This window comes from Chamaea fasciata, unplaced genomic scaffold (assembly GCF_029207755.1).
Source record: "Chamaea fasciata isolate MVZ Bird 193981 ecotype frontalis unplaced genomic scaffold, bChaFas1.0.hap1 SCAF_22, whole genome shotgun sequence".
NCBI lineage: Eukaryota > Metazoa > Chordata > Aves > Passeriformes > Sylviidae > Chamaea > Chamaea fasciata.
Window position 1 is genome coordinate 2,875,935 of NW_027094107.1, and position 21,325 is coordinate 2,897,259.

Below are 21,325 nucleotides of genomic sequence, written 5' to 3' on the forward strand. Positions count from 1 at the left end.
GGGGATCCTGTGCAGGGAATGATGTGGGATTAGAGCCTTTTCCTGGCTGCCAGCTCTGCCCAGGGTCATCTCACACTGCTCCACTCTCCGTGTCCCTGTGAACACTTCCCTAAACACTTCCCTAAACACTTCCCTCCACACTCCCCTAAATATTTCCCTCAACACTTCCCTCAACACTTCCCCAAACACTTTACCGACCCGGCTCCTTATAAAGGGAATAAAAACGTGGATCTAGTCTCCCCCTCCACAGCCCCCAAATCCAAGCAATTGAGGAAACTCCATCTCCACGCCACCTGGAGAGTTCTGAAGAGCCAAATTCATTCCCACATCTGCCCCGAAGCCACGAGGAGACTGGAGTTCATTTCGGACACCAACTCGATTTTATTGTTTGAAACGCCAGGGAAATTCAGTCTCAGAAATGTGGGAATTTCTGCCGGCCCTGAACATCACCCTGGACATCATTCCTTGTCCTACCCCCTCCAGCTGTGCCTGTGCCGCTGGGGACATGGAGCATCCCCTTGCTGGCCGTGGTGGGAACAGGCTTGTGACCCTTCCAACATCCGCACGGGCTTCACGAGCCACCTCTGCTCCTCGTTTTGGGAGCGTGGACAACACGTGCCACTGCCGGGACGGCCACCCGACAGCCCGGAGAGCGCGCTTCCCTGGGCTGGGCGACGGCATCCCCTCTCACAGCTGGTACTTCTTCAGCAGCTCGCTCTGCCACTGCCGCTTCTTGTTGGGAAAGGCCACCGGGATCCTGATCCTGCGGAACTCCTCGATGCACCTGCCCAGCTCGGACTGCAGCGCCCGGCGCTCCTCGCTGGTGGCCGTGGTGGCGGCCGCGGGGACCTCCACGCCGTTCTCCTTGACGGCGGCCTGGTCACTGCCGCGCCGCTGGCCCGCCTGCTTCAGCTCCTCCGTCCTCTTCAGCGACTTGGAGAAGTCCAGGGTGTTGGGGCGGGCCGGGGCTTCCTCGGGAGCTGCCGGCCACGGCGGGGAGCTGCTGGGGCTGCGATCCTTCTCCTCCGGCCCAGGGTCCGTGCCCGCGACCGGCTGGTCCGAGCGGGGAGCCGGGGTGGGCTCCTCAGGGCCGGCGGCTCCAGCGGCATTCCCGGCGACTCCAGTGGCATTCCCGAGAGCTCCAGTGGCATTCCCGGGAGCTCTGGTGGCATTCCTGGTGGCTCCAGTGGCATTCCCGGGAGCTCTGGTGGCATTCCCAGCGGCTCCAGCGGCATTCCCGGCGGCTCCAGCAGCATTCCCGGGGTTCTCCCTCGGCTCCGCAGTGGCCTCCAGGGCTAGGGAGGAAAGAAGAGAGGAGTGTGAGGACAGGGAGGGAGAGGAGGGAGAGGAGGGAAGGATGGAGATGAAGGAGACAAGGGAGATGAGGAGGATGAAGGAGCTGAGGGTGCTGAGGGAGATGAAGGTGATGAAGGAGATGACGGAGAGGAGGGAGAGGAGGGAAGGATGGAGATGAAGGAGATGAAGGAGACGAGGGAGATGAGGAGGATGAAGGAGCTGAGGGAGTTGAGGAAGCTGAGGGAGATGAGAGAGAGAGAGATGAGGGAGAGGAGGGAGAGGAGGAAGCTGAGGAAGCTGAGGGAGATGAGGAAACTGAGGGACATGAGAGAGAAGAGAGACCTGCTAGGAATTCTTTTAAAGACACACCTGGGTGGCAGAGATCCCAAACAAGGAAGAAAGGATTCCAATTTAAAATCTTCCACCCCACACTTTGCCCCCTGCACAGAAGCAGGAAATGTCAAGGGGGATTTTCTTTTTCCTTCAAAACTTTTGTAAGGACAGAGTTGGATTTTTTTCCCCCCTTTTCCTTCCTCTTTTTTTTCCCATTTTGACATTTGCTGAGCAGCTCCAGCTCTGCAGTTGCTGGAGGTGGGAAGCAGGAGTGTCATCCATCAGCAAGCAGAACCCTTCAAGGCTGGATTTGCTTTGGCAAATCTCTATGGGAAGTTACAGGGATGAATCTTTGCCCCGAATTCTTTGAGTGATGGGATGAAGCCTCGAAGCTGCTTTAATCATCTTATCTGTGAACCTGGCAGCTGCTTTTGGGAAACGTGGAGCTGAGGCTGGGGAATTTAAGCGCCCAAATTCCCAGGAGGAGCCTCCGTCTGAGCTGGGGAATGAATTCAAATCCTTCAGTTCCTCTCCAGCATCTCAGCTCCTGGAGCATCCCGTGACTGTGGCTGCCTCAGGATAACACTGATTTTCCAAAGTTTTCAATTTTACATCCCCAATTACAATAATTACAATTATTCCCATCTGAGGCACAGAGAACTGTTCAGGTCACCAGGCTGAGAGCAAGTCCAGGTTTCCAGGGAATGGCTCCTGAATATTCCTCACATCGCACCATCCTGATGTCCTTTGGGTGGTCCGGCAGGGCTGGTGCCAGGCTACAAACTCACATCCCTGAAATCTCCCTGCTCTTAATCTCAGAATCACGGAATGGTTGGGGTTGGACATTGCTGGCACACCCCAAGCCATGTGAGGGCCGGATTTTCCATTTAAACACCAGGGGGGAAAGAGCTGTGGAAATAAAGCCGTGGAAGAGAAACATGGAATGGTTTGGGATGGAAGGGACCTTGAAACCCATCCAGAGCCACTCCTGCCATGGGCAGGGATACCTCCCACTGTCCCAGGCTGCTCCAAGCCCCGATGTCCAACCTGGCCTTAGGCACTGCCAGGGATCCAGGGGCAGCCGCAGCTGCTCTGGGCACCCTGTGCCAGGGCCTGCCCGCCCTCCCAGGGAAAAATTCCTTCTCAGTCTCTCATCCAGCCCTGCCCTGTGGCAGTGGGAAGCCATTCCCTGTGTCCTGTCCCTCCATCCCTTGTCCCCAGCCCCTCTCCAGCTCTCCTGGAGCCCCTTCAGGCCCTGCCAGGGGCTCTGAGCTCTCCCTGGATCCTTCTCCTCTCCAGGTGAGCACTCCCAGCTCTCCAGCCTGGCTCCAGAGGGGCTCCAGCCCTGGAGCAGCTCCGTGGCCTCCTCTTTCCTGTAGCTTTGCACAAACGCCCTGTTTTTTTCCTCAGGTTTATCTTTATTTTGAGCCCCTGTCTGGCGCTAAGGGGGTGTCATCCCTCGGGTGATCCAAGGGCACCCCACAATCCTGAGTGTCCCTCCCGGCTGCTGCTCTGGGAAAAGGGATCAGCATGGCTGATTGTTCTGATCCTTTCTCCCACAGATTTTTTTTTCCTTCCCCGGTGCCACTTGTGCTTTAGAGCTCCAATTAAATTCAGCAGCGACACTTCCGAGCAGCCCCGTGGAGCCGCGGGAATCCTGCTGGGGGCAATTACCGGCTCCTGCCGCCGGTTTTGCGGGAAGCATCAACTGTCCCCATCCTGCGGCTCCGGGATGGCGCTTTGTTATTCCAGAGGCTGTGGCAGGCACGGGAGCTCGGGCCCAGGCTCGCAGCGCTGCGTTTGCTGCTCTCCCGCGCTGCTTCCATCCCCAGGGGTGTTGGAAGGGATGGGTGGGGAGAATGGGACATTCCCAGGGGATCCCAAATGAGGGATCTGCAGCTCACACTGCCCCGGCCTCCAGGATTTCCTTGCCTTTCCCACCATTTGTTGCAGAGACTCAACTTCTCTCAAAATAAGCAGGGAGGGATTTTTTTTTCTGAGGTCCTGGAGTGACTGGACAAGGGGGAACGGCTGCCCACTGACCGGGAAAAAGGATGAGATGGGATATTGGGAAGGAATTCCTCCCTGGCACAGGGTGCCCAGAGCAGCTGTGGCTGCCCCTGGATCCCTGGCAGTGCCCAAGGCCAGGCTGGACACTGGGGCAGGGAGCACCCTGGGGCAGTGGGAGGTGTCCCTGCCATGGCAGGGGTGACTCTGGATGGACTTCAAGGTCCTTCCATCTCAAACCATTCCATGTTTCTCTTCCACGGCTTTATTTCCACAGCTCTTTCCCCTCTGGTGTTTAAATGGAAAAACCAGGACCTCACAGAGCTTGGGGTGTACCCACAGTGTCTCGGTTCCTTTACAAGCTTCTTAAAATTCCTTCCAGCCTCTTAAGCTTGGGTGATGTGGGCCAAAACCAGGTGGATAAAAGTTTCCAAATGAGCTGGAAGAGCACGCTGGGTTTGGGAAGTATCGGAAGGGGAATCCAGGGTGCAGCCAGAACATCCCCTGCATGCCCAGGATGTATCCTCAACATCCCAGTGCCCAATCCAGCTGTTCCCGTGCCAGCTGCTGGATCCCGTCAGTCTCAGGACTTGACTCGGCATGAATTGTTCTGTTTTATGGAATTAATCCAGCTGGGAATGTCACTGGGAGCTTAATGTGCCGCTGGGCCAATGTGCTCAGGACCCAGGCCCTGCCACAGGGCCCTGGCAGTGCCAGTGATCCCAGCTGGATCCCCAGGGAATCTTCATCCCTTGGCAGGAGGCACCGAGCTCCGGTGCAGAGAGTTGTTGGAGCCCCAAACTCGTGACACAGATGGCAGAAAAACCAGCCCAACTCTCCCTGGATCCTCCTTTTGCAATCCATTCCTGCTGTTGGAAAAGCTCAGCAGGAAGCTGGGGAAAAAAAATCCAGACAGCAAAAGGCACCTCCTGAAAGACCTTGGAGCCCTGGGAAGGTAATCCAGACTTTCCTCCGTCACAGAGGTGCTGCCAGGAGGAGGCAAGGTGGGAACAGGGATTTCAGGGATTTTTCTGAGGGCGGAAGGTGCAGCTCCCTGAGGGGAGGAAAGCTGGACACTGGTACCTGCTGCTGTCGGTTCCGAGTGTTCCATGGATTGTCCGCTCCCTGCAGGGTCCCCTGGTGGGCAGCAGCACTGCTCCCCTGATCCTCCCAGGTCCTCTGTGAGGAAAAGATTGGGAATTGCATCAGTTATGGAGCTGTGCTCACAAACATCACCCTGTGGGTATGGAGCTGACAGTTCCATCTTTTATAGGAATCATGGAGTCCCGGAATGATTTGGGTTGGGATTTAAAGCTCGTCCAATTCCACGCCACCACCTTCCACTGTCCCAGGCTGCTCCCAGCCCCAGTGTCCAGCCTGGCCTTGGACACTTCCAGGGATGCAGGGGCAGCTCCAGCTGCTCTGGGAATGTGTGCCAGTTTTATTAGGATGTTCCACTTTGCAGGATCTCGGTCCATGCAGGCACAATGTGATTGCAGGAAATGCCCTGGAGATCTTTCATCTAAATTAAATCAGCCTTTGCTGAGTGCTTGTGGATATCCGCAAGCTGCAGGAATGGCCGGAATGTGGGAATGCCTCCAGCCTGGAATCCGCGGCTGCATTGCCTCATCCCTGGCAGCGTCCAAGGCCGGGCTGGATGGGGCTTGGAGCAGCCTGGGACAGTGGAAGGTGTCCCTGCCCATGGCAGGGGGGATTAGGTGACCTTTAAAGTCCCTTCCAACCCAAAACAGCCCGGGATTCTATTCCATGACTCCTGAGCATGGGATGCTGTGCCATTCCGACCTTTTTAGCCTTTAAATCCGCCTGTCTGTCAGGACTGACAGATGGAGATCTGACTCCAGCCACCTTTTGTCATCCAGGACTTCAATCCCTTGGAGCTGGAACAAACCCGCCCAAGGTTTTTGTGCCTTTAATTCCCGGCCAGCTCCCGCCGGGATCTAAATCAGCGCTCGCCACTCCACCCCGAGCGAGCCGATATCCATCAGCACCTAATTACTGTTCCCGAATCATCCCACGGCGCCTTTCATCTCCAATTCCTCCCGATTTTCCTGATTTCCTGCCCTCCCTGGAGCTGGCAGGGCCCACGCCCAAGAGCTGAGCGAGGGGAGCGGTGTTTGGGGTTGGAATTCTGGCTGCCTTCATCACAGTTGATTCCTGCCATTCAATCCATCCCCTGTGCAGCTGTGCTTGTTTCCAAAACATTCCCTTTTTTGTTTTTTTGGGAGCTCTGCTGTCAGTTTCAGGCTGTTTCCTGTGGATCTGTGCAGTCCAAGTATTTTTCCCTGCTTATTTTCATCCATATATATAAAACACACACACATTTAGCAGTAGATATTCCCTGTCACTGATTAATTTAACATCTGCTCTAATCCGCCCAGTTCTGGCATTGACAGAAAAACAGGGAAAAGAACAACAAATCCCATCTCCAAAAGTCTCCCAATCCCCCCTCCAAGGGTCTCCCAACTCTCGCTGCCTTCTCTCCGTGGGCAGAAGTTTTGCTTTTCCCAGAGCTGGGATGCTGCAGCTCCTTGACGAGTCCTTTGGGATAACAGGGGTGGGATCGGCGGGAGGGCTGTGGGATGTCCCTGGAAGTGCAGCCAGCTGAGGGGGAGTGACGGACAGCAGCTGTCCCACACCGAGCCTTTGCGTCAGCACTTGATTCCCTCTCTCTTTTCCCGAGCAGCCACGCCGGCTTTATGGCCGGGATGGGAATTATGACGGATTCAGACACCCGAGGTCAAATTCCGGTGACGGCGAAGAGCCCTTGGATGACGGGAGCCCACGGAGCCATCCTGCTTTACATCAGCAGAACATCTGCCTGGGGTGGAGGGCTTGGGACCTCATGGAGCAAAAGCAGCTTTCCCTCCGTGCCGAGCCGATCCATTTGGATAATAACCCTTTATTCCCCAAAAAGGTCTTCCAGGCCTGGCACAGCTCCCTCCTGGAGGGATTTAAAACCCCCGGGGCTGTGGCATTTGGGGACATGGGGTACTGCCACGCTTGGGAATGGCTGGGCTATGGTCTCAGGGGTCTTTTCCCACGGAAATAATTCGTGATTCTAAGACCTGCCTGTTTACCGGGATTAGTGATCCACAGTGTGGATGGCAAAGCTTTGCCAAGAATTCTTCCAAGAGGAGCAGCTCCTGGTGAGCCTGAGCTGCATCCAACCTGGAAGTGCTGATTCCCACCTGGAAATGCTTGTTCCCACCTGGAAATGCTTGTTCCCACCTGGAAGTGCTGATTCCCACCTGGAAGTGCTGGTTCTCACCTGGAAGTGCTTCCGCCGTGTCTCCCTTGAGGTCCAGGATGGGCTCAGAAGAGGACATGGGCTTTTTGGGGCTCTGCTCCGGTTCTGAAGGCTCGGGAATGGGAAGGCTGAGCCAGGAGTTTCCTAAAAATCAACACCCAAAGGAGAAAATCTTAGAAGGGAAATGATGCAGAGGGAATGTGGGAAGAGTGGTGGATGGGAATAGAATCCAAAGCATCTCCCAGAGCGCCACGCTGGGTTCCCAGGGTGAGGAATGATCAGGAAAACTCCCAGTGCCTCCCAAACCCTTCCTGGGGTGATCCTTGATCTTTGGGCAGTGCCTGTAACCACATTTCCCACCAGGAATTGCTGTTCCTCATGCTCTGGTCCTGCTCTCCCGCCTTTTCCCTAAACCTTTCTATCCCTGGCTTTCCATATATTGCCTCATTTACCTGGATTTACAAACAGGGAGGAATACAAAGTGTTTATCCCACACTAGGATTAGTGCTTCAGCTTTCCATCATTTTCTTTCCTGACATTTCCATGCAGACACTTCCATTTGCCACACAGCCCGGACGAGCCTTTGGATCCAGCTGCAGTTCCTGCCCCATTCAAGGGATTTTCCTCTCCATGACTGAGAGTCGGAGCAGGATCATCCCGTTGGCACAGGGATGATCCCAGGTAAATCCCATGAATGCTCCAGTGCCACCAGGCAGACAGGGAATCATGGAATCATCACCCAGGACACTTCCACTGCCCAGGATGATCCAAGCTCCATCCAGCCTGGCCTTGGACACTTCCAGGGATCCAGGGGCAGCTACAGCTTCCCTGGGCACCCTGTGCCAGGGTCTGCCCACCCCCCCCAGCCAGGAATTCCTTCCCAATATCCCATCTATCCTTCCTCTTCCAGAGGTGCCTGAAAACTTCTGCTAAGGCCATCCTGATTTGGGACAAAACCAATCCTGCTCCACCCAGCCGTGGGAAGCAGGGGATGGAACTGGGTGCTCTAGCTCCCCAAACCTCCACAGCCGAGCAGGATTCTGTGTTCAGTGGTTGCCAGAAACCAGGATAGCAGGAATTTGCCCAGACAGCCTGGCCAGGCTGGACATCCCAATCCATTATGATCTAGAAGAAGGTGCAGCCTCCAGGAGATGGAAGCAGGATCCCAGCATGTCCTGTACCCATGGCCTCCCTCATTAACTGTGATTCCTGGGACAATTCCCGACTCTTCCCAGGCTGTAACCAGGGCTCCCTGCTTCCCAGGACCACCAACTTCATCCAGAGGCTCTGTGGTCACCGCCAGTGCGGCTGGAAAGGTTCCATTCCTAATTCCAACTACTATGCCAGTGTGGCTGGGTTTGCCCCCAGTTAAGTCCCAAAGTCCTGGAGGAGGGAATATGGGCTGGATGCCATTCCAGTAGGGCATTCCAAAGCCATTCGGGCAGAACAGCATCCAGACAGGACACGGGAATGTGGCTTGGGATGGAATTCCCGGCACACAAGTGGAAGGGGAAAGATTTTCTGTGGAATAAGAACAACGCTGAGGGTCCCCCACTTCCTTTACCCAGCTGAGCTTCTCCAGGTGTTCCCAAACATTCCAGCAGAGCTCCACTGGCTGCATTCCCAACTCCACGTGCTGACCTGCAGCCGGTGCTTATTAAAGATTTAAAGGCAAAGCTGTCAGTGCTGCTCCGGGGATGAACTTTTCCTCTTATAGCTCTATCCCTCTAATTCTAATAGGATTGGGAAGAGGAGGCGGAGGCTGGAGCGGTGCCAGGAGCCAAGGGAGGGTTTGTTCCTTCCAGAGGCTTTGCACACCTTGGCGGAGCTTTCCGGAAGTTTGTTCCTCTTCCAGCACCTCCCGTAGGCTCTCTGGGATTTTGGGTTAATCCCTGGGACGGTGGGAGCAGAAGAGCTGCTCTGTCCTGGTTTTCCCTCATCCCAGGGATAAGGAAACACCCTCCCCGTGCTGGCTGTCCGTGCTCCGCTCTGTTGGAACCCTGGAGGCTGAAAATTCCAGGCTTTCTGAGTTAAAAGGTGCTGACCTTCAGGCAGGCACCACATTTGACTTGAGGACGTGGAACAGACTCCTGAGGTTGAGCGACGGCGGCACTGGGGCTGTGGGCGTGCGGTTTGAATGGCCTTGTGTGATCTCACAGGGGAAAAACTGAGATCTGAGATTTTGGTTATAGTGATATAAATGGGGCAAGATGGAGGAGTCTGGGCATTGTCTGGGTCCTTCTTCTTCACCTTCTTCTTCCTTCTTCTTCACGGGTTTGGGCGGTTTTCTGTAATTGGGTGAAGAAGGTCCACATTGCGGCCTTGGGTGGTCATTGTTGGGACAAAAGCATAAATAATAGAGGTGTCCCCTCGTTATTGGGGGATTACCACTTAAATAACCTTGGGAAGAGTCAGAGGCTCTCCATTTTACCTCGTTTCTCCAACTTGCCAGATTGAGCTCACGGCTTGTGAGTCTGTAAATAGATAAGGAATAATAAACATCCGAGTCCGAACTCGAAACCTGCGTGTCCCGTGTGTTCATCCCGACCTTGGCAAGGAAGCCGGAACATTCCCACTGCTCCATCGGAAAAACGGCATTAATCCCATTTTATTTCAAATTTCAGATGGGCACTTGCTGCTTCCCTGGGTTTGGGAAGATTTCAAATTCCAGCCACCACTGGAAGATGTCGGCTCAACCTCACTTCTGGCCTCAAATCCATGTTGTCCAACAAACACAACGGCTTTGGGGACATTCCATGGATGTGGGGAAGGGATGAAAGCCACCGAGGAGCCACCAGGTGCTGGGACACTTGGGAATCACAGCCCCTGCTGAAACTCAAATGCTTGGGATTCCTCCTTCACCCACTCCCAGGTTTTTCCTGGGACATGTTTTTCCATGGATTTACCTGGAAGGCTGCAGTGCCTGGAGAGCTGCCTGGAGAGTTGGCCTCGTACAATGGGACCTGGAAACAAAGGAGATGGTTTGGATCTGGATCCATGCTCCAAAATCATGGAATTCTGGTGTTCCACACTCCCACTGGAGAGGGAAGCTAGGAAAACGAATGCTGTGATTCTGTCCCATCTGGGCTCCTCCCAACGTTCCCTGCCTTTTGGAAGTTGGGAATAACCTGACTCCCCCTTAATCCATGAAAAAGTTCTCCAGCTCAACCTCATCCCAATTTCAGCAGGAGATGCCCCTGCACCAGCAAAACCCAGGAGTTGTTGGAAAGGGAATTTTGATCCAAGATGTCCGGTAGGAGAAGGGACAAAGCAATGTCCTGGTGCATCCTATTCCCTAGGATTTGGGATCAGATCAAGCCTGGGCATCACAACAGCCCAAGTTTTTTCCCACTGAAAAAGTGAAGGAGCTACCCTTGTGCCCCTTGGAAGCCTGAGGAATACTTCCTGCTCTCCATCCTGGAAAGCCTCAGCTGTAAAATGGGATCAACAACCTGTTTTCCACTCGCAGGGAAGAAGGGAAAGTTTGCAGACATTCCCAAATGCTTTATTAATTCCATGGCTTTTGCTGGAAGCAAAGGGGGCTGGAATGAGGCAACTCTGCCTGGTTGGAGCTGGTTGCTATTGGAGTTTTCCCTGGAAACCCATTAACACAACGTGGAGAGGGAGGTGAAAATTACCCTTAATCCTGAAATATTGTTGGAAAAGGGAAAATCGGCATGTTCCATTTGGGAGCTGCAGGAATAAACACATTTTTTACTAAAAAAAAGGGGGATTTTCTGCACTGTTTCCTACCCTGTCTGAGAAATTTGCACCTGGTTCTAATTAACCCTAAAGCTTCATTAATGATCAATTTGGCATCAGTCATAATTAATCCCAAATGTGCCTTTTTCCGTGGAATAAATTGTTTACCTGAGCACATTTGCAAAATCCATTTCGGAATTGTGGCTGTGTATTAATTAAATCGAAATTGTAATTAAAAGCTGAATTAAAACCCTCCTAATAAACATGGAGAGAAAAAAAAAATCCCCTGGTTTTATGTTCAGCCCACAAATTCGTGGATAATGGAGAGCAGTTATTCCATTTTCCTGAGGGCTTTTGGATAAAGGCCATCCAAGAGGCTTTTAAGGAAACTCTGGAGCCAAGGGGGGATTGTTGAACTTCCAGTGTGGATTAAAAGCTTATTAAGGGAGAGGAAAGGAGGGATGGAATCAAGAGCTGGTTCCCAACATATAAATAATGAAATAATGGGATGTTCCCCAGAGGCCATCTGGGAATGAAGGGCTTTTATTCCCCAGGAAAGGCGGAAAGGGGAAACAGCCAAGAGGAAAATGGAATAATGGGGTGCTGGAGGCGGGTGGGAAAGGGTCTTGGGATCAGCTCTGATGGAGAAACTTCCATCGTTGGGATGGATGGAATTACAAACAGGACACAGGAATGTGCCTTGGGAATGTCCCCTGGATGTGTCATGAACCTTGGTGGGATTAAAGTCAACTTCAGAGACTCAGGAGAGAGCTGGGAATATTCCCCTGAGGTAGGGGAGGATCCAGGGGGAGCAGGGGCAAGGCCAGGAGGGGCTTTACCCTTGGCTTTTTTTGGGAAGAATTAATCAGGAAATTGCAGCACTCCGGGCTTTAAGGTTGGAGTTAAATCCCTTTCAATCAGTGACACCGAGCTCCTGTTATTTAAATAATGGCTTGGGATTTTTGGTGGGGTTTTTTATTATTGTTTTGGTCTTCAGAATAAAAAGAGAAAAAAAGAAACCGCACAAACAAAATAAGCCAACCAAAAAACCTTCCATGGATGACCTGCTCCGAGCACGTCCGAGATGCTCCAGCTGTTCCCAGCCCCCTCCAATGCTTCCATCCAAGAGTCAATTAATTATCTGGGAGTACGTGGAGCTGCTGATCTCATCTGGGATGTCCACCAGCACGGGAGGTCACAGTGACCACTCCGAGCCTCAGATACTGGAGACTGGGAAGGAATTCCTGGCTGGGAGGGTGGGGAGGTGCTGGGATAGAATTCCCAGAGCAGCTGTGGCTGCCCCTGGATCCCTGGAAGTGTCCAAGGGGGTTTGGAGCACCCTGGGATAGTGGGAGGTGTCCCTGCCCACGGCAGGGGTGGAACAGGATTTAAGGGCTTTCCCAGTCCCAACCATTCCAGAATTTCAGGCCGTGCTGCCGCTGCGGGAGGGATCCAGTGGGAACACGAGCAGGGCAGGTGGGATCAGCCCCGGCTGGGAGGGGCAGACCCCGAGGTGGGAAGGGCGGGATGCTCAGCCGGGGACAGCAGCCCCGCTGGGATATCCACCATAAAACCTGGGAACGCACCCGGGAACACACCTGGGAGGATTCCTGGCTCCTCCCAAGGCTCGGGGTGACAGCGCCAGGACACTTTGTCCTTCACTTCCATGACACTGCGGGATGACCTCAGCTCCAGGGAGGGAAGGAGGGAGGAGAAGCGCTCACGGTGGAAATTCCTGGTGCCAAAACCTCACTCCTCATCCAAACACAAATTAATCCCGTTGGAAGGAAGCAGTTGCGCTTTCCAGGAGTTGCGTTTTTTGGGAGGGGGGCGGATTAAAACCACTCCGAAATTTCAGGAACTGGGAGGAGTATTTGGCACCAGCGCCTTATCGCAGCCCCGCAGTGCCCGCTCCTGCTCAGCTTTCCAGCCTGCTGGAAGCGCTTTCCTGGCCCCTTTTGCGGAGTTCGGGAAGGCTGGGAATCCTTCCAACCCAGGACCTGGGGATTTCAGTTCCTCTGGAGCCAAATTCCAGTTAAAAGGCAGCGGTGTGGAGTTAATGGGGTTTTTTGTGTTCCCCCGAGGGTTACGTTAAATCCCCTCCAGGCACACAAAGGACAAAGATAATTTGGGAATAAAATGGAAAACACTGGCTGCGCCCTCGCTTCCCTCAGGTTTGGAGCTGCTCCATTAAAGGGACGGAGGGCGGACGGGACAGGGATGAGGAGCCGGGAAAGCAGAGGAGGACTTAAAAGGTGCAAGTGCTGCAGGAAAAATCGGGAGTCCCAAATGCCCGGGAGGCTCTGCCTGCTCCAAAATCCCTGCTGGGATCTCCTGGAGCGATGGGAAGCCCGCGGCCGCTCCTGCCTGCGGTGGGATCGGGGGGTTCCCCCTCCCCGGACGAGGGGATTTTTAGGGTGGCAGGTTTGCTGCTGCACCCCCTACACGCCAAGGGCATCCCGTGGGAGCCGAGGCACCCCGGGATCCAGGGAAAAACCCCTTTCCCGGGGAGCTCTTGGGGCCCGTCCGGCGGGGCGGGGCAGGGGAAGCTTTGGTGGCGGGAGGTTGCGAAACAATTTCCTGTTTACTCCTCTCCTTTCTCAGTTGAACGCAGACTCTGCTCCTCAAATGTCACTTTTACCCTTGTCCCTGTCCCCTGTCATCCCATTCCTTCACCCCCAAACCCTCCCCTCTGCGCACATCCCGGCCCAGGATCCCTGCAGCTGGAAAAGGCCGTTCCCCCGTCTCCTCAATGGCATTTAATCCTTGGAGCTGATTAAAACGGGCCATTAACAGCAAATTAGGGACTAACGGGAATAATGGCTGCGCTCAGGGAGTCATTCCAGGGAGAGGGGACGGCCCCCAGCGAGCTCTGTTCTGCAGGAGACGGGAAGGGTTTGGGTTTATCCTGGTGTTTTTGGGGTTTTTTTTTGGCTGGAAGTCTCAGCTCCAAGGCAGGGATCCCCAGGTGAGGCCAGGCAGTGAAACTCGGCGGGGTTTTATTTATCCTGCCTGCTTTAAACCAGCCGGAGTGAGAGGGGAAAGTGTTGGATGGGGTTGGAAATACCTGGGATAGGGGAGGGAGTCCCTGCCCATGGAACTGGATGAGCTCTAAAGCCCTTTCCCATCCAAACCATTCCATGATTTTAGGACAGTATTCCATGGCTCTCTCGGCGCTTGGGGTTCCAGATGTGGGCAGGCTGTGTTCCAGCAGAGCAAGGGTTTCCCCACATCCCAGAGCTGAGGGAACTCCTGGAATATCCTTTCCATGGCTCCCAGGAGAGCTCTGCTCTCCAGAACATCCCAGCAGCGACCTCAAAGGACTCCTTTCCTCACGCTGTGCCTGGGGAGACTGAGGCAGGGCGAGCTGGGAGAGGCACAAGCCCCACTTTGGGGTTGTTTTGTTGTCCCTTTTGGTTCCCCCAAAGCTTCCCTGGCTCCGCGCTCTCCCCATCTGATCCCAAAAAACACTCCCTGTCCGGCCAATCCCACAGCACAAGGCAGGCCTAAGGAAAACTTGATTTCATACTTCTTTTTTTCTTTTTTTTTTTTTTTTTTCCCCAGCTTCCTTTATTTATTCTTTTCATCTTTGAGCCTTAAACATTTGGATTTTGTTTGGGTTTTCGGGGCTGGGCCCTCTCTTGTCCCGGACAGGGCCCCAAACTAAAGCCAAACAAACCTCGGGCCCTGTAGGGGCCATTCCTGAAGGGCTGCACTGGATGGTCCCTGTGGGTCCTTTCCAATTCAGAATATTCCCTGGTTCTGGCTGTATGGGAACTCAGAAGCTGGATTTTGAGGGGAAAATTTTGATTTTTCAGGTGGTTTTCTTCATGAAATGGCCCCCAAATCTGCATCCCTTCTGGTGGGAAGGGGCTGCTCTTCCCTGGGAGGAACATTCCAGGGATATCCAGAGAACAAGGTGCTCCTCCTCCCTGCTTCCCACGGGAATGATGGGACAGGACCATGACAAGGCCAGGCTCCACCTCCCTTCAAAATTCCAGATCATGGAATCCCAGAATCCCAGACTAGTTCGGGTGGGAAGGGACCTGAAATTTATTCCTGATAGGAGTTTTTAGGGGTGTGGGGGTGAAGGAAAGGTTAATCCTTTCAGGATGCTGCTGAGCTCTGCATCCCGGAGGATTTATCCTACTGGGATTTATCCTGGAGAAGGGAAAGGAGGGACAGCAAACATTTGGGATGCAGAGGTTGTGCTTTGACTCCAAAGTGATTTAGGTGGAATCTGGTTTAGGTTATTTGCAGGAACATCTTTCCCTAAGATCCTGCCCAGCTCTCCTGGAGCAGGGAGGGACATAATTCCCAGCCATCCATCACCTGGAATGAAGGAAAACCTTTTGGCCTGCCAGAGCCTTTGAAGAAAACCACCTGGACATCCCCACGTCCAGCCTGCTTAAGCTCAGCACAAACTGTCAGCGCCGGTTGAACGGGATTTATTTGGCAAACTCTCCAGCACTCACCGGAATCCAACACATCCAACGGCTCCCAAAAGTTCCAAGAGACTCGAACACTCATCTGCCTTCCCTCTCCTGCTCCCCACAGCCCTGGAAGGAGGCCCAGAGGTCTCTCTGTGGTCAGAACACAGCAGCTGTAGCTGCTAAATTGAGCCCAAACTCTTGTTTTGTTAAATCCCTCCTAAACAAAGCATCCAGGCTGAAGTTTCTGCACCAGGAATTGGAAAATCCCCCCTCCCTCCAGCGGGTTTTTCCCGGTGCTGGATGCCCCTGTTGTTAAAGGGAGTTTGGGGGGTTTATTTTTAATAAGATTTTGGTCAGGCTGGAGGGAGCTTGGAGATCCTGGGATGGTGGAAGTTGTCCCTGTTTCTGGCAGGGGCTGGGAATGGACTGGATGAGCTTTAAGGTCCTCACCAACCCAAACCATTTCCTGGTTATTTGAGAGAGGAAGAGGTTGGTTCCAACTTGCAACTGCTTCTCCCCTCTCCGTGCTCCTCCGTCACCAAATCCTTTCTATTTCAACATTCCATCAAATCCTTTGGATTTTTGTGGCACGCTGACCCAGTCTCCCGTGACAGGATGGGATTTCAGGACTGGGAACGGGATTTTTGTGTCCCCCTCTGACCTCTCTCATCCCCACAGGAGCCTCCTTGTCCTCTCCCCAGTGCCATGGGATTGAGCTGCTCCACGGGGATGGGGAGAGCTCAGCTTTGGGATCCCTCAGCCACCAAAGGGTCCCCTTGGAGCGGGGCTGGAGCCAGCCCGAGGACACAAAGTGCTTCCAGATGTTCTCCAGGGGTGGCAGAAGTGCCTGATGGAGACAGATGGGATTTGGCTTTTCCTTAAGCTCAGTTTTTGTGAGGAGCAACCGGCAATTTGTGGGCAGGTGCCTGCCTGGGAAGGCAGAGCCAGCCCCAGCTCCTGCCTGCCTCCCTCCCACCAGGGGTTTTATTTCAGGATGAGGGATTTTCCAGGAATCTCGAAATGAGAGGCTGGCGTGTGTTCCCTCTCGGGGGGGAAACGCTCTTGGGGAGCTGGGAGCTCTTTATGGAAACATTCCTTGGGCTGTGCTGAGCTCAGCAGGGAGAGCAGGAGCCTTCCCCAGGGATCCACATGGGATCTGCTGCCTGGACACTCTTGGGACCCATCCCAAACCCATCCCAAACTCCATCCCAGCCCCCAGGCCCCGCTCCCAGCAGGGTGAGAAAAGCTGCTGAGTGCTCAGTGCAGGGCAGATTAAAATAATCCCAGGGATCCCTCCCAGCCCTGGTTTTCCTGGAAAAGGTGGATAATCCCCCCCGCTCCAGGTGTGCTCTGCCCATGGGCCTTCCTCCCCCGCCAGCATTCCCAGGGATGAGCTGGGCCATCCCAAACCCCTCCCCAGCCCTGGAAATGCAGTGGATGGGGAGGATTTCTGGATGGAGCTCCTGGAAAAGAGTGGGATGCTGCCACCAGCACCTCCAGCAGCACCTGGAGCTTGGCTTAACCTGGTTTGCACTGGCAGAAAGCTGAGGAGCAGGGTCCTGTCCTCCTGGTGGGAAGGAAAAACCACCTCCAAATCCAGCAGGGAAGGAGCTGGACAAGGCTGGATTTTCCCTAGGGACAGCCTGGAGTGGGAGATGCTCAGGGGGAGCACAAGGACAGAACAAGCAGAGCAGGTCTGGGTGGTTTGGACAAGCACAAGGGATAGCCAGCAGGAGCTCGAGGTCTGGGGATCACAGAAATCCTGGGAATGTTCCCAGGAAAACCAGGCAACATCAGGGAATTGGTTCTCCACTGTCTCCCTGCGGCCCCAAGAGCTCCCAGCTCACTCCGGCCATTCCCTGCCTGGTTCTTCCCAGCTTGCCAGGATTGTTCAGAGGAGACCCCATTGAGATGCTTTTCCATGCCACCATTTCCCAGAAAATTTGCTCCATTTGATCCAGGGTCTTTCCTGGGGATCAAACGAGCCAGATTCTCCTCTCAGCCATGACAAGGACACTTTTCCTATAAATAAACATATGCAAGGAAGAGAAGCAGCCCCAAATCAGGTGTATTTTTGGGAAGATGGATCTCAACAAAAGGATTTTTCCATGAAGCCTCAGCTTCCAGGAAAACCATCGGGCTCTGAAAGGATTCAGGAGTAACCCCTGCCCGTGTTTCCTGTGGGGGATTGGGTTGAGCAGCCCCAGTCCCAGAATCTGCCACATCAAACCCCCCGGAATGGTGACTCTGCCATTCTGGTTTCTCCCTCAGGCAAAAACTCCTCCTCCCGGGAGATCAATTTTTCAGCCCAGTTCCAGTGGGGAAAAACATCAAAACAGCCCCATTTCCCACAAGGCAGCGATTTCTTTTCCTGATCCTACTTGGGAAAATCTCCAGTTCAAAAAAATAAAGCAAATACGGAATGCAGGCCCCCTCCCCCTTTATTTAAAGGTTTTCTTTGTGTGCACACAGAGCTCAAGTTCCTTTTTCTTGTCTTTTCTTAAGCTGGTTGTCATTTCCTCTTCCAGAGGTTGTTGGAATGAGGAACAGGACCACGAAAAATGTCAAAATGCCATTTTTGCCTTCCCCTTCTTCAGGAGAGAGGGAGAACCTGGTTTGAAACTTCTGCTGGTCCCAAAGCCCTCCCACCCGTGCAGGAAGCAGCTGCAAACCTCCCTCCCACATCAATCCCAAGGAGGAATGGACCCTTGGATACTGTCCAGCCAGGGAGGAGATCCTGCAGCTCCTGCTCCAGGAGCTTCACAGGGGCTGGGGTGAGTGGTGGGAGCAGGGATGGAGGGTGGGGGAACAGGGATGGAGGGTGCAGGAGCAGGGATGGGTGGTGGAGGAGCAGGGATGGAGGGTGGGGGAGCAGGGATGGAGGGTGGGGGAACAGGGATGGAGGGTGCAGGAGCAGGGATGGGTGGTGGAGGAGCAGGGATGGAGGGTGGGGGAGCAGGGATGGAGGGTGGGGGAGCAGGGATGGAGGGTGGGGGAGCAGGGATGGAGGGTGGAGGAGCAGGGATGGAGGGTGCAGGAGCAGGGATGGAGGGTGCAGGAGCAGGGATGGAGGGTGCAGGAGCAGGGATGGAGGGTGCAGGAGCAGGGATGGAGGGTGCAGGAGCAGGGATGGAGGGTGGAGGAGCAGGGATGGAGGGTGGGGGAACAGGGATGGAGGGTGGAGGAGCAGGGATGGAGGGTGCAGGAGCAGGGATGGAGGGTGCAGGAGCAGGGATGGAGGGTGCAGGAGCAGGGATGGAGGGTGGAGGAGCAGGGATGGAGGGTGGGGGAGCAGGGATGGAGGGTGGGGGAGCAGGGATGGAGGGTGGGGGAACAGGGATGGAGGGTGGAGGAGCAGGGATGGAGGGTGGAGGAGCAGGGATGGAGGGTGGGGGAGCAGGGATGGAGGGTGGGGGAACAGGGATGGAGGGTGCAGGAGCAGGGATGGAGGGTGCAGGAGCAGGGATGGAGGGTGGGAGCAGGGATGGGTGGTGGATGTCATGGATGGGTAGTGGATGCCAGGGACGGGTGGCAGAGCACCAGAGGATGGGCACAGGCAGCAGACAGGGACATCAGGGTCACCTCCCCTGCAGGCTGAGGCCGTGTGCCAGAGCTGGGGCTGGGCATCACCCAGGGCTGGGCTGGGGGCTGTGGTGCCCTGGGATCCCGCCCAGCAGCGACAGGAGGGGCACAGCAGGGCACAGAGGCTCTGATAACTTTGTGTTCCTTCCTTCCTTCTCCCCTTGGGACCCCCTCACCAAAGCTCCTCTGTGCTGTGCCAGCTGGGCACGGGGGCACACGGCCACTCCGGGCTGTCCCTTTATCCCTCACTGCCCACAGGAGGAGAGCAGCAGCTCCAGCCCAGGAGGGCCTGGAGAGCTGGGGTTGGAAACGCCTCACAGGAGATCACCAAAACGGCCAAAATTCCCTTTCCTGGGTTGGAAGCTGTGGCCTGACTGCCACCAGAGCATTCCAGCCTCATCCCTGTGATTCCCCTTGTGCTCCCAAGAAAAAAAAAACGAAGGGACTTTTTGGCTGCCAAGGCTCCAAGGAGCTGGAGAGCTGTATAAGCATTTTACACCCCCGGGCACATCGAGCCTCCCCCGCTCCCCTCCACCTCCCTCCCAGAACATCTTCCCCTCCCACCCTCCCAAAAATCCCCCCCAAAGTCCCTCCCGAGGCGTCCTGGAGCCGTGATGATGTCTCAGCTCGGAGCTGCGGGCGCAGGGGGAGCCTCTGCCCTTCCCAAGCGCTGCCAGTCTCAGGCTAAGCTGCTTACAGGGCTCCTGCCAATCCCGCCCTGCTGCCAGGCTGCGACTTTCCAACCCCCACCCCCTCCCCGGCTCTGCTTTCCCGTGTCTTTATCCCAGTGATTCCTCTCCCAACCCCCCTGGCAGGGCGCAGTGTGTGCAGCAGGATCCCGTGGAGCAGCAGGGGACAGAGAGCCCAGTCCAGTGTCCAAGCTCATCCAGCTGCAGGAATGCCAGCCCGGAGCAGCGTCCCGAGCGTCCCACCCCTCCCACCCAACCCACGTCCACAGCAGTGTCCGAGTCCACTCATCCAGGGAGGGTTGGGAGCGACCGCAGCAGTTGGAGAGAGGGAGGAAGGCTGGTGGTCAGCAGCTGCTACAAGGAAGAGCTGGGCAGGTTCAACGTGGAGCAAGGAGGAGGGAAAAGAACGCAAGAACCAACTGAAAAGGAGGCAAAGGGAGGACGCCGGGATTCGGGTACGGATCTCTACCTTCTAGGCCACAGCCAGCACGGGACGGGAAAGGGACAGTCAGCGGTTGGTCGGTGGAGGGTTGGTTTTGTGTCACTCACGGTAGAAAACATATTCGGTGTAAGAGGTCCAGATCCTGTCGTCCGTCTGCTCGTGGGCGAAGGCACAGGTGCCCGTGGAGTTGCAGGCCACCATGTGGAAGCCGGCGTCGGCCAGTTTGTCAAAGGCTTGCTCCAGGAAGGTGAACTTGAGGTAGTACCTGGACGTGTACCTCTCCGGGGGCCTGTCCGGGTCCCTGCTCTCGTTCAAGGTGTCCCCAAAAACCTCCTTGGCCAGCGAGGTCTTGCCGCACACCATGATCCGGGCCACCCTGCGGAACTTGGCGTCCGTCTGGCTGTCCCTGCCCAGCGTGTAGGAGCCGCGGTAGCCGATGGTGATGAACCCGGCCCTGCGGCCCTCGGCGGCTCCGCCGGACACGGCGCCGGGCGGCACGGCCGAGGCCAGGCTGCGGGCGGTGTCCCCGCCGGGGGACAGCTCCTCGGGGTCGCTCTGGCAGGGATCGTCCCCCAGGGAGTTCTGCTCGCTGAGCTTGGGCGCCAGCAGCTTCACCAGCTCGGGCAGCATGAAGTACTCGGCCTCGCGCTGCAGCCGGCCGCGCTCCGGGAAGTGCTCGGGCAGCACCAGCTGCCGGTCCCGCATGTAATCCAGGATGTAGCGGAACAGGAACCCGTCCCTGTCCACGAAGAAGCGGCCCTTGCTGTCGCGGGCCAGCGAGCGCACGCTCTTCTGGGTGAACATCTCCCAGAGCAGCGAGCCGGGCACGCTGACCAGCGTGGGGTGCCGGGTGATGTACACCTGCCCTCCCACGTTCAGCTCGATGATGTCAGGGAAGGGGTTGTTGTCCTCGCCGCCTTTGGCACAGCCCGCGGGGTCTGCCAGGGCCATGGTGAGCTCCCGCTGCTCCCACCTGCAGCACAAACAGGTCAAAACCGCGTTAAAACCGCCAGAAAACACGGCCTGCTGCCCTGATCCCAGCTGACTGCAGGGCATCCCAAGGGGTCTCAAGCCATTGCCCCAATCCCGAGTGATTGGAAACGATCCCAAGCCACATCACACACGGAACCATAGAACTGTTTAGACTGGAAAAGCTCTCTAACATCATGGAGTCCAACCCAGCACTGCCAAGGCACCACTACATGTCTGATTTGGGTCAGCAGGCAGGGCAGATCCTTGTCTCTCCAGGAGTCTGGAAGCCATCTCTCTTCCCCAATCCCTGGCTCTTGGAACAGGCAGCGTTAGCCAAAGCCACGTCCCCTTCCGTGGCACACTGCCCGTGGTCTGGCCGTGCCATCTCCACCTGAGCTCCCCAGACAGCAGAGAGGCTCAGCCCCTCTGCCCAGGAAGGTGCAGGGGCTCGGGGCTGCTGTCAACAACAGGAAAGGCAGGGCTGTCACACCCTGGGGACCCGCCAGCCCGGCGTCCTGCGGGCAGGAGCAGCTGCCAAGGGAGGAGCTCCCGGCGCAGGGGCCCCGCACAGCCGGGGCTGGAGGGGTTGTGGAGCACCCCG

General features: G+C 55.6%; 1 protein-coding gene across 3 annotated transcripts; it reads right to left on the minus strand.

Moving 5' to 3' along the window:
* Positions 1–369: 369 nt before the first annotated feature.
* Positions 370–21,194, minus strand: LOC136300170 (BTB/POZ domain-containing protein KCTD12-like). 3 transcript variants are annotated; one of them, XM_066202372.1, is made up of 5 exons: positions 19,860–21,194; positions 9,811–9,867; positions 6,926–7,048; positions 4,720–4,815; positions 370–1,295 (listed from the first exon to the last, which is right to left on the minus strand). In XM_066202372.1, the coding sequence occupies exons 1-5, from the start codon at positions 20,806–20,808 to the stop codon at positions 688–690; spliced, it is 1,833 nt and encodes a 610-aa protein (XP_066058469.1). In that variant the 5' UTR covers positions 20,809–21,194; the 3' UTR covers positions 370–687. The 3 variants fall into 3 exon arrangements, with proteins under 3 accessions (XP_066058469.1, XP_066058470.1, XP_066058471.1); XM_066202373.1 differs by lacking the exon at positions 9,811–9,867; XM_066202374.1 differs by lacking the exons at positions 370–1,295; positions 4,720–4,815; positions 6,926–7,048 and adding an exon at positions 8,991–9,378 and having other exon boundaries at positions 19,860–21,188.
* Positions 21,195–21,325: the final 131 nt, after the last annotated feature.